At 48.5% G+C, this 12,991-nt stretch overlaps 1 protein-coding gene across 1 annotated transcript; it reads left to right on the top strand.

The window, feature by feature from the left end:
• Positions 1-2,967: 2,967 nt before the first annotated feature.
• On the top strand, positions 2,968-11,940 carry TUT1 (terminal uridylyl transferase 1, U6 snRNA-specific). Its single transcript, XM_075281180.1, has 10 exons — positions 2,968-3,073; positions 3,773-3,963; positions 4,252-4,455; positions 5,919-6,033; positions 6,649-6,926; positions 7,113-7,300; positions 8,047-8,156; positions 8,290-8,412; positions 8,497-8,589; positions 10,765-11,940. Exons 1-10 carry the CDS (start codon positions 2,968-2,970, stop codon positions 11,790-11,792), a joined length of 2,436 nt encoding a protein of 811 aa, XP_075137281.1. The 3' UTR covers positions 11,793-11,940.
• Positions 11,941-12,991: the final 1,051 nt, after the last annotated feature.

Below are 12,991 nucleotides of genomic sequence, written 5' to 3'. Positions count from 1 at the left end.
TGTCCCCTGTATGAATGGGGAGGCAGATTGAGCATGTGCACTGCTACTACTGAAGTAAGCAGAGTGCTGTAATCTGCTCTCTGGTAGTGCCATAAAAATGGATCTATTCATACAGGTTAAATAGGACCTTCTCTGCGTGTAACTGGGGCCTAGTGGTCGGAGACACAGCGCTCATACTGTGAACACTTGTCCGTTTGGATAGATAAGTTGAAAACTTGGTAGAATCCCTTTAATGGGAAACTGTCAGAAGTGAAATAGTTAATAAACAAGTCCCAATACTTTGTAGTATAAAGTTTCCTAATCGTTCCAGCCATTTATAACTGCAGGTGGCCGGTTTGAGCCCCAGTTGTAGGATGGGTTTTGTTCCCAGTAATGCCTCCACACAGAAAACTTCCCAGTGCTTCCCCCAGACACTGGATTGGCAGCCTCTGTCTTACTCCTAACTGAGCAATGGCCATGCCATTCGCAACTGTGCTGCCCAAATCCTGGGGTTCTCTTGATGTGTCTATGGGCTTAAAAGAAATCCATGAATTAAAGCTCTCTGGGCTGCAGGGAACAGGCAGTCCAGGCTCTGACATGTCCGTTTTGCACTTGAGCCTAACTTGCATGTTGTGTTTCTCCCCCCCCCCCCCCCCCCCCCAAAAAAAAAAAAGGAGCATTAATTGGAAAATAAGGGGCTTGTTTAACTATTTCAATGCCGACAGATTCCCTCTAAGGCATCACGCACATGATTATGTGTTAGCTGTGTTTTTCATGGCTAGCACACTGACCCCATCCTACACAGGCCCATCTATGAGACAGTGAGCCAGGGAAAACTCAGTACAAGTTCTATTCCAGTATATTTTGTGGCCTGGTCAAACTAGAGGCATGGGTGGCACAAGGACATCACTTTGGTGCTGTTAGATGCTGCTGTGGTGTAACATGGCTTCTGTAGGTTGTGGTCTAGTTGTACCAGTTACACAATTGTATAATGTACATCCTGATTGAACAGCATGGACGACACATGGATGATATCCATTATCCTGCACCCCCTCCCCCCCCCAGTAGTCACTTCAGTGAGCCTTTAAACGGGCTATAATATGGACAGGAATAGGACCTGTCCTGAGTTTTGTCCTGGGCACACAGACCCTGGTAATACATGGGTGGGTGGGTGGGTGTGTATAGGGCCATAGAATATAATGGTTAGTCTGCTAGCTGACTATTTTGGCCATAACAAACAGCCATTCGGTAAGTTTTATCAATTTTGGCCAACCAATGACCGTCAATATCTGGGAAGAAGACGGCCATGTTTGAAGTCTCTGACTGTCAAGTGTGCACATGTCACCTTTCCCCAGGAATACTGCTTGTCCTTTGCCTGCTGTCAATGTAACTTAAATGGCCAGACTGAATCTAGTCCACATTACATATACAGTACGCCAGTACAGTCACTGGAGCAGCTTCATCAATCAGACGATGGTGTAGAAGGAAGATATTGTATCACAACCCTCATTCGCCACATTGTGCAAATATGAACAGGAGATGTCTCAGCCCAACATGTTGCATTGGTTTTCTGGTGCGAGTTATAACGTCATTCCTAACTGGTGTAGATGTGGGATGTGCACCCTCTGCGCTTGTCCTATCATACACCCGTCTCCATAAATCTACCCCAATATATGTGACTGTCTGTAGAATATTCACCACCAAACGAGTTCATTCAACTATCATGTCTGTCTAATGTATACAATCCCCTATAGCGTCAGACCTTTCTATAATGTAAGTATATAGTATGTAATGTATGTAATCCATGCTTCCTTGTGTCAGTGCTTCAGGCGGTGCTGGTCTAATGGCCTCTTGTTTTATACAGTACTAGGAGCCATGCACATGACTGTGTCCATAAAAAGAGAATATACGTGGTCTAGTCTGTGGTCTTTTCAGGGACTCGTACACTTGAGTGGACAATAGGATATGCTGATTTTTTTTATTTTTTTTTTGCAGTTAATTTTTAAAGCCCAGATACTAATCCGTAATATGGACATGTGTATGGGGCTATAGAATTGAGTGGATTTGTGTCCATTGTTCTGGTCCTTTGAAACCGCTGAACTTGTAGGACTTTTTCGTCTGCCAATTTTGGATGAATACTACGGCAGAGTCTCCAATGCAGATGTGAAGGCGTGCTGATCTGTTATCGTAGATCACCTACAGGTCCACATTATTGTAGTGTGCATGATGCCCAAGGAACGCGTTAGCACCTGATGGCTGCCCAATTTGCACCTGGATACCTCTCCTTTACTATAAAAGTCTATATCAGACCCTGAGCCGGTACAGACTGAGCGCCCACAAGATGGAGACGGGGCGACACAGGCAGACGTACAAGCCACGGGAGAACAGACTGTGCCAGCACTGTGACCAGGGGGCCCTAGAAGACGAGACCCACTTCCTGCTACATTGCACCAAATACTCAGCTGTGAGGGCCGTCTACTACCAAAGACTCTGCCCACATCCCAGACGAGAAGAGGAAACTCTACATCCTACTGGGAGAAGAAGAGACCACTGTGGAGATCGCTGCCCAATACGTGTCCAGCTGTCACCAAATAAGAGGAAGATGAGACTCCACGGACTGTTATAGCCCAATACACCCGCCTCCCCATATAGCGGTCACCAACTAAGAGGAAGATGAGACTCCACGGACTGTTATACCCAAAATCAACCCCCCCCCCCTTACTAGCTTTGGCAATGCCAGATATCAATTTGTCGTGCCAATAAAGCTTATTTGATTTGAAGCTGCCTTATATAGTGGGCTATGGTGGGCAGTCTCTATAGGTGCAGTATATAGACAGGGATCAGCCAGTATACAGTTGCACAGCCCACATTCCCCTGCAGTCATAGGTATCAGGTCACGTGATGCTGCTCACCATTCTCTGCACGCTCGCGCCTAACCGGAAGTTGGCTTCCCAACACTCGTGACGTCATCATTGTGCGCCGGGGAGCATGGCGGCTGTGGAAAATGAAGTTAGCAGTGAGATCCCTTCGGATGTTCAGTCCACTGACCGCGGCGGCTATCGGTGCCTCCTGTGCGGGGTTAGCATCCCGAACCGTAAGTGAGGGCAGAACGGCGGCCCCCCTGCCCGGTGTGACCTGTGACGTATACGTAACCCCTGCTGACAGGGCTGTTGTGTCTGCAGCATGCTGCTTCCGGTTAGGTGACCGTACACGCGTCATTATGGGACTTGATAGTGACAAGTGTATATGATATGTTTGTCTAAGTCTGTGTATAAGAGAAATACAATTAAAGGTTCACATGTCATTTAAAGGGATTGTCTATTTTTTATGGAATGAGACCAGGCGACCATAAGAGTAATGCAGTAGAGTCACTTACCCATAAGATACCATCGTTCATGTCACCTGCAATGCCTGAGACCAGAGGTCATGTGACTCACGTACGCAACGTCATGGCGGCAGCTCCGGTGTGTCTGCATATTAATATGACCTATGCATGGTACCGGGATACTGAGGTAACCCAACCATCCATCTCTACATCCAATGCCTGATCAGGTTGGAGGACCCCTTTAAGACTGAGGCCACACATTGCGGTACAGCTGCATATTTCACAGATTTTGTTTCCTTAGTCTAGGGCGGGGGCAGCAACCTTTGGCACTCCACATATACATATGATGCCCGATGGGCCCAGATCATCATGTACAGAAGACCCCCTACTCGGGATTTTATAATACGATGGATAAAATGTTTTTTTTTCCTGGATTTGACCACCTACTTAATTGTGTCTCCCTCACAGGTCCAAGCCTCACAGATCACCTGCAAGGACGACGCCATAAGCGCCTGTGTGAGGAGCGAGACAAGCGCCACCAGCAGCAGGAGCGTAGCGTGTTTGTCAGCGGCTTCTCAAAAAACACCTCCGAAGAGCAAATTAAAGAGGTGTTTGAAAGAATATTCCCTGTAAAGGACATTGTGATGGACAAAGATCGGGTGAGAACTTTCTTAATCTTTCTATCCATTTTGTCATGTATTTTTAGGATGTATTAGGTAAAGGGATTAGCTGGTATAAAACTCTGCCTTCCTATATTATCTGTGATTGCTGTGTGCAGCATCTCCAGTGTATTTCTGCGAAGAGCCGGACCACTAAACCATTGGTTACCCACGAACCCCGCCAGACCCCATTGACTATAATGGGGTCCACTCGTTGTTCAGCGTTTTAAAACTGAAAGCAGCCGATTGTGTTTTGTGCTCTTCCTAACCATATCTTCCCCTCTTTAGGGTCTGTACGCCATTGTGGAATTTGAAGGTCAGGACGGCGTGTGCCTAGCACTTTCTCAGGCTGACATTACACTAGAAGGTCATCGCCTAAAAGTGAAGCCACGTGAAAAGAAGGAGTTTAAAAACAAGAAAGGAGGGAACCACCGAAGCCTGCAACCTCCAGATCCGGAAACTCTCAGCAAGCAACTGATACGCTGCACTGATGTGAGTGAATGATATAGACTACGTCACGTTCAGTAACAGAAGGGTTAAAAACCATTTTATTAATCGTCATGTTAGAAAGTCCTGATTACATTGCATTAAATGTGTTTTACACAGGACTGCTGCAGCCTGGAGTCTAGATCCCATATTTCCTTACACAGGACTGCTGCAGCCTGGAGTCTAGATCCCATATTTCCTTACACAGGACTGCTGCAGCCTGGAGTCTAGATCCCATATTTCCTTACACAGGACTGCTGCAGCCTGGAGTCTAGATCCCATATTTCCTTACACAGGACTGCTGCAGCCAGGAGTCTAGACCCCGTATTTCCTTATAAAGGATTGCTGCAGCCTGGAGTCTAGACCCCATATTTCCTTACACAGGACTGCTGCAGCCAGGAGTCTAGACCCCATATTCCCTTACACAGGACTGCGGCAGTCAGGAGTCTAGACCCCATATTTCCTTACACAGGGCTGCTGCAACTAGGAGTCTAGACCCCATATTTCCTTACACAGGGCTGCTGCAGCCAGGAGTCTAGACCCCGTATTTCCTTACACAGGACTGCTGCAGCCTGGAGTCTAGACCCCATATTTCCTTATAAAGGACTGCTGCAGCCTGGAGTCTAGACCCCATATTTCCTTATAAAGGACTGCGGCAGCCAGGAGTCTAGACCCCATATTTCCTTACACAGGGCTGCTGCAACTAGGAGTCTAGACCCCATATTTCCTTACACAGGGCTGCTGCAGCCAGGAGTCTAGACCCCGTATTTCCTTATAAAGGACTGCTGCAGCCTGGAGTCTAGACCCCATATTTCCTTACACAGGACTGCTGCAGCCTGGAGTCTAGACTCCATATTTCCTTACACAGGACTGCTACAGCCAGGAGTCTACACCCCATATTTCCTTACACAGGACTGCTGAAGCCTGTAGTCTAGACACCACATTTCCTTACACAGGACTGCTGCAGCCTGGAGTCTAGACCCCATATTTCTTTACACAGGACTGCTGCAGCCACAAATCTAGACCCCACATTTCCTTACACAGGACTGCTGTAGCCTGGAGTCTACACCCCATATTTCCTTACACAGGACTGCTGTAGCCTGGAGTCTACACCCCATATTTCCTTACACAGGACTGCTGCAGCCAGGAGTCTAGACCCCATATTTCCTTACACAGGTAAGGAATAAAGAGGGTACAGTAATCCTGTTTACAGTATGGAAAGGTTGCAGTACTTCATAGGGATGCATGCCATTTTACCACACAAAACTACACTATATTGTCAATGTTTTTTTTTTCTATGGACAACATGTGCTTCTAAGAGCAGGAGTCACACCCCCCTTAAAAACAAAAAAGCTCAATCCAAAACCATGCACTAAATATGTATAATACGACGTGTTATATTCTGGCTTTCTGTATGAGCCTCTATTGTGACAGTGAAAGGAATTGTTGGTATTTGTTCTCTCTTCAAGGTTGCAGATCAGATGAAAAACTTGGTCTCCCTTTGCTCCCCATCTCATCATGAGAGCCGTGTGCGGGAATTGCTGCTTTCCCTCCTTCGAGAAACCTTTACGGAGTTCTTCCCAGGTCAGAAAGTATTCATGTAACCTCAGATTTATAACACTGGGCTAGGAAAGCAGATGCAATGGAGAAGTGGAAGCATGGCCACAGAAAGCGGGACCTCGGAAATCTGGGAGCTGTAATTTGACAAGTATATTAACATACTTCCCATACATATCCACACTTGGTGTGACTGAGCATGCATGTGTTTTCAGTGAGGAACAGAGAATAGACTCCTGACAGTTACTTATCTCCTGATAAATTGCAGCATGCTCGATCCTTTGTTCCAGAGACATATGGTGGCCAAACATCAGAGGAGCAAGTCACACAGATTAGATAGCCAACCATTCCCATCCGTGGGCTCTGCAGAGGCGTGATTGGACGCTCCTGGTGCCCAATGCAAAATCTGTGAATGTTCCCCTACCTAGCTTGTGCTGTTTAAAATAGTGGAACACTTTAAGTAGCAGAGGTAACTTTAGAACCACCTCAGGGTCCTGTAGCGAGTGCAACCCCTTCACCCCCTAAAGCTCAAGCAGCTTTAGTCTGAGCATGGCCGCTTTAATTCTCACTTTTCCATTGCGTTACTTTTAATACATATTTTCAAGGATGTGTTGTCTTACTTTGCCTCATTTGTGTTGTCAGGTTGTCAGCTCCTCCCTTTTGGTTCCTCTGTCAATGGCTTTGAAGTCAGCGGGTGCGACTTGGACTTGCATTTGGAACTCGGTGAGAATGATAAGAGTGACAGTGAAGATCTAATCCGAGAAGAGGAGGGTATGGAAGTGAAGGAGGAGGATACAGGCAAGAAGTTAGGTGGAGAAAATGATGTAGAAGAAGAGGAGGAAGACATGTCTCCCAAGAAAGCAGAGGAACTGAAAATGCAGGTTATAGAAGCGCAGGATGACGACGACGACGACGATGAGGTGAGATGTTAGCAGATTTCAGATTAGTATTTTGCTAATAGGGGATAGCTGTTTGATCAGTGGGGGTCTGACCTAAGAGACCTCCACCATTTACGAGAACTGGGTATGCCGAGGATTTCCAGAGAGCCAATCGCTAAACTCAGCTTGTCTACATCTACTTCTACCTATGATCATGTTTTCCTACAGAACATCACACCTGGATTGTCATTGCAAGGACTTTCCCAAGAGGAGATCCTTGATGTTGTGGGGAGGGTCTTAAGGCAGTGCGTTCCCGGAGTACATGGGGTTCAGAGTGTTCCCTCTGCACGACGTCCAGTCATACGCTTTCAGCATAAGACTTCTGGCTTGAGGGGTGATATAACCCTAAATAACAGGTAAGACATAAATTAAAGGGGTATTTAAAACCCAAAGTTGAAGGTGTTTTGCCTTTATGGACGCTTATCCTCTATCTACAGGACAGGGGATGAGTGTCCGAATGCCAGGTCCCCCAGTGATCAGGAGAACAGGCGACCAAAAGCCTCCTTGTGAATGGATCGCCAGGGCGCCTTTGTGACCAGCATTCTGTTCACTTCATTGTGGCTGTCGGGACTGAATCTCCTGCAGCCCCATAGAAGTGAATGGATCACTGGTCACACAAGCGCACTGGCACTTCATTCATAAAGAAGGTTTTGGTCTCTGATCGCTGGGGGACCCAGCATTGAGGACCCCAGCAATCAGACACTTATCCCCTGTCCTGTGAATAGGGAATGAGAGTCCATAATGGCACAACCCCTGTAATGACCTATTCTTAGGATAGGTCATTAATTTGAGATTGGTGCGGTTTGACGCACAGGATCCCTACTGATCAGCTGTTCTCAGTACAGTCTACAGCAGCGGAGGCAGATTGCTCTGTATATTGTACAGTGGCCTTGCGGTGCCATTGAAGCCCTAACCCTATTCATGTGATTGATACTTGAGTTGCAATAGCACAAGGCCACCACACTGTGCACAGAGCCCTCTGCTTCTGGCTCTGTGCACTTTGCAGAGAACAGCTGATCGTTGGGGGTCCAGTACTCAAAATCTTGCAAATGAATGATCTAAGTCTTGGTTTCATGTCATATATTTTTCTCTTCTCATCCAGGCTTGCATTACGTAATTCCTCCTTCTTGCGCCTCTGCTCGGATCTAGACCCTCGGGTGCCACAGCTTGTGTTCACTGTGCGATACTGGGCCCGGGTGCAGCAGCTTGCAGGTGAGGAGAGTGAACCAGAAATGAGCAATGGAAGATGACTTGTGGAGATAGCAGATACATGCACAAGATCTTAGGTTTTAACGTGATGCTTCGGACGTGTGACTGATGTTCTTTCTATTATTCTGACTCCCAGGTAATCCACTAGGGGGCGGTCCTCTGCTGAATAATTATGCTTTGACGCTGATGGTTATTTTCTTCCTACAAACAAGGAGCCCCCCGGTTATTCCTAGCCTCAGCCATTTGAGGGCGCTATCTGGTGAGTATTACAGAACCAGATACTACTTGTATATCCTGACATGCAGATCTGTCCCTGTTTGTAATGCCATTTTGTTCCCTGCAGCGGATGATGCCTCACATGTGATTGACGGCTGGGACTGTTCGTTTGTCTCTGACAGTACTCGATTCCCAGCTAGTGAAAACCAGCAGAGCCTGAGTGAGTTGATATTAACATATTGTTCGCTGTCATACAGATATTAAGCTGAGCTTGTGATTTGTATGGAAATATTTGTGGTTACAAGAGGGTTGGATTTCCCATGTGAGAGTGTAGACCCATTCATTCTGTGAAACAAAACAAAACAAAAAAAAAAATTATGTCCACAGAATGACAAACCAAATAATAAGGTCTGACAGCGCCACAATACCCTACTATCTAAATGTACTACCAATGAGAAGCGCATATCCTCCGCTCTATAAGGCTTTCCCTAAGCATCAGCTATTAGCAGTAACTACCTCAAATTCTATTCCTGGTTCACTTTGATTTAACATTAAGATATTGTGGAATCGGATACTCTCTGCCCCGTACGTTAGAGGGCCACTCTCTGCCCCGTACGTTAGAGGTCCACTGTCTGCCCAGTAGTTAGAGGGCCAGTCTCTGCCCCGTACGTTAGAGGGCCACTCTCTGCCCCGTACGTTAGAGGTCCACTGTCTGCCCAGTAGTTAGAGGGCCACTCTCTGCCCCGTACGTTAGAGGGCCACTCTCTGCCCCGTACGTTAGAGGTCCACTCTCTGCCCCGTATGTTAGAGGTCCACTCTCTGCCCAGTACGTTAGAGGGCCACTCTTTGCCCCGTACGTTAGAGGGCCAGTCTCTGCCCAGTACGTTAGAGGGCCACTCTCTGCCCCGTACGTTAGAGGGCCACTCTCTGCCCCGTACGTTAGAGGGCCACTCTCTGCCCCGTACGTTAGAGGTCCACTCTCTGCCCCGTACGTTAGAGGTCCACTCTCTGCCCCGTACGTTAGAGGTCCACTCTCTGCCCCGTACGTTAGAGGGCCACTCTCTGCCCCGTACGTTAGAGGGCCACTCTCTGCCCAGTACGTTAGAGGGCCACTCTCTGCCCCGTACGTTAGAGCTCCACTCTCTGCCCCATCCGTTAGAGGACCACACTCTACCCCGTACGTTAGAGGTCCACTCTCTGCCCCGTACGTTAGAGGGCCACTCTCTGCCCCGTACGTTAGAGGTCCACTCTCTGCCCCGTCCGTTAGAGGGCCACTCTCTGCCCCGTCCGTTAGAGGGCCACTCTCTGCCCCGTCCGTTAGAGGGCCACTCTCTGCCCCGTCCGTTAGCGGTCCACTCTCTGCCCCGTCCGTTAGAGGTCCACTCTCTGCCCCGTCCGTTAGAGGTCCACTCTCTGCCCCGTACGTTAGAGGTCCACTCTCTGCCCCGTCCGTTAGAGGGCCACTCTCTGCCCCGTCCGTTAGAGGGCCACTCTCTGCCCCGTCCGTTAGCGGTCCACTCTCTGCCCCGTACGTTAGAGGGACACTCTCTGCCCCGTACGTTAGAGGTCCACTCTCTGCCCCGTCCGTTAGAGGGCCACTCTCTGCCCCGTACGTTAGCGGTCCACTCTCTGCCCCGTACGTTAGAGGGACACTCTCTGCCCCGTACGTTAGAGGTCCACTCTCTGCCCCGTCCGTTAGAGGGCCACTCTCTGCCCCGTCCGTTAGAGGGCCACTCTCTGCCCCGTCCGTTAGAGGGCCACTCTCTGCCCCGTCCGTTAGAGGGCCACTCTCTGCCCCGTCCGTTAGAGGTCCACTCTCTGCCCCGTCCGTTAGAGGTCCACTCTCTGCCCCGTCCGTTAGCGGTCCACTCTCTGCCCCGTACGTTAGAGGGACACTCTCTGCCCCGTACGTTAGAGGGACACTCTCTGCCCCGTCCGTTAGCGGGCCACTCTCTGCCCCGTCCGTTAGCGGGCCACTCTCTGCCCCGTCCGTTAGAGGGCCACTCTCTGCCCCGTCCGTTAGAGGGCCACTCTCTGCCCCGTACGTTAGAGGGCCACTCTCTGCCCCGTCCGTTAGCAGTCCACTCTTGATAGACAGATGTCATGTTGTCACTAGGAGCAGGGCATTGCTTCTGTCACATAACAGAGAGTGGACATCACAGGTAAGATGTGAAATGGACTCCTATGGATAAGAAGCTTCTCTTCTTTCAGTAGGAACCTGTACGTTTTTTTGGGGGTTTTTTTTGGGGACATCCCCTACAAAATACCTGGACAGATTTCTTTGTAACAAAAGTCCTAACCGATCCAGACTGACGACATAAAGTAACACATCTATAACTGGATTTATTGCCATACTTCACATCACTGTGTGACCCATTTACCCTTTATCTTCCAGGCTGTCTACTGTCAGAGTTTTTCTGCTATTTTTCTTCCCTGGACTTCCACGCTAATATCCTCTGCCCCCATGACGGCTGCCTTGTCCCCATCCCCATTTCCTCACCTCCACCTACCTGGACTGAAGGTTTCCGCATAGGCCCCCTTAATGTTCAGGATCCATTTGAATTGAATCACAATGTCTGCGGTAATGTTAGTACCCGGATAGCTCGCCGCTTCTCCGCTCAGTGTTTGGCCGCCAGCAAGACTTGTCGCTCTCCTTTATTCCAGCTACGGTCATCCTCTCGTCCCTGGGGCATTACCTTAGTAATACAACAGTCAACTGCTGATGGGGACAAGCCGGAGGGGGCAGACATTGCTATATCTACTGGAAAGGCTTCCATGGAAGACGTATTTGTAGCTGTCAGGACTGTTTTAGTAGAGGTGTTACTGTGCAGCTGCCAGCCAGAAAGTGGTGCCAGCGTGAACAGCAGCGAAGAAAGTGCCCACGAGGTGCCCCATGTAGAAGAGCTGATCATTGGTGATAAAGGTGCTGAGGTTAAAGAAGATGGAAGTAAAAATGAGAGAAAACGGGAAAACCAAGACGAAATACAGGGCACCAGCCCAAAAAAGAGAAGGCTAGACGATGAGGGGGGTGACTGTGCGCCTGATCAGAAAACTCTTCATAAAAACGGGAATCCATCGAAAATGCTCCAAAACCCTCCAAAAGAAGGAGGTGCGCGGTCCATGAAGATAGACGTCTGGCATCACGTCTGGGAGGGAAGGCGTAAGGTGCGCAGGAAGATGCAAGGGAAAGCGGCCCAGGGTGTAAAACTGGAAACCGCCGTGTCCAAGGCCTTGGCAGGCACAACGCAGGAGGACAGGCCGGTAATGGAGGTGATGGTAAACACTCAGCTGGGCCCTGATGGAAGCGCCATACTGCACCTCTCCCCGGACTCGGATGACTATGGCTGCAGCGCCACCTTCTTCCACTTTTTAAAAAACTTTTTACCTCGTATGGTGGAAGAGGTTCTAAGTGGTAAAGACTGAATGTAATGGAAGGGGAGTCTGTCAGCAGATTGTCCCTCTGACAGAGCAATATATAGCGGATCGGGGATACATGGCGCACTCTAGGGTGTGCGTCCTGGGAGTGTTCAGTGAGTGGGCCATCTCCTTGACACTCCATGATTAAAATGTGGATCTCTTGGTTATACAACTTTATGACCCTCACTGCTTGCTTTGTCTGTCTTCTACATAGCACTAACATTGCCTTTAAAGGGTCAAAATTGCTGACAGACTCCCTTTAATATTGAAGGGGACCTTTCATCCACTCCAGCCCTTTGCATCTTTCAATAGGCTCCGATTATGGCGTAGTTGGATTTTATTTTCTCTAGCTCCCACCATTCCAGATCAATCAATGCTGTTGATTTTATCACCCAATATGCTAATTAGACTCTCAGGACCGTCCACCTGACAGTTGAGAAACTAATTTGCATATTATGGACTAAAAATAATAATTCCGATTGCTTGGTAATGGGGGGGAATAGAGAAAAAATTCTAAGTGTGTCAGAATCAGTGGAGCCCATGGAAGGCTGCAGAGAGATGGAGGTGGTGAAAGGTCCCCTTAGGACAGCCCCATAGCTGCCATAACGTGGGGCGTCCTTATCCTGTTTCCTCATGGATAGTCGTGTGATATGTGCGGAGTTCCTACTATCCTATATGGAGGGAGCGTGAACAAGCTGCCACCTCTGGAGATAGCGGCAGGAGAGGGGCTCGTTCAGAGGGTTCTCTCGTTTGTAGGAAGGTTTATAGTCGGATTGTACTTTTGCTACTATGTAATATAAATAAGGTTTTATATGAACATTGATTCTATTTTGGTCCGTTTTCTTTGTACTTCTGTGTCTGCCAAGCAGACGACCCCGATTGTATCAGTGACGTGCGGCTGGGGGTTTGGTGTGCGCTGCCTGAGCAATATCAGTCTGAGCTGTATGTGGGTTTTGATACATCTGTCCAGTTTAATAAGTTAAAGGGGTATAACCTATTCACTGGAAGGGAGTAACTGCTACATTGGAGGGGATGTGACTGATTATGATAACAGGGGAATGGAGCGGTGACTGAGCATGTGCAGTAGCCCGTACCATTCCCCTGTCCATGAAATAGCCCGGATATCTGCGGTACGAGCAGCAATCCCATACACAGTGAGTGATGTAGCTCATGTCTGACCTCTGCTTCATTCAGATGAGTGTCTC

The sequence above is a fragment of the Leptodactylus fuscus genome, chromosome 7 (assembly GCF_031893055.1).
Source record: "Leptodactylus fuscus isolate aLepFus1 chromosome 7, aLepFus1.hap2, whole genome shotgun sequence".
NCBI lineage: Eukaryota > Metazoa > Chordata > Amphibia > Anura > Leptodactylidae > Leptodactylus > Leptodactylus fuscus.
This window is presented reverse-complemented; position numbering and strand designations above follow the sequence as displayed.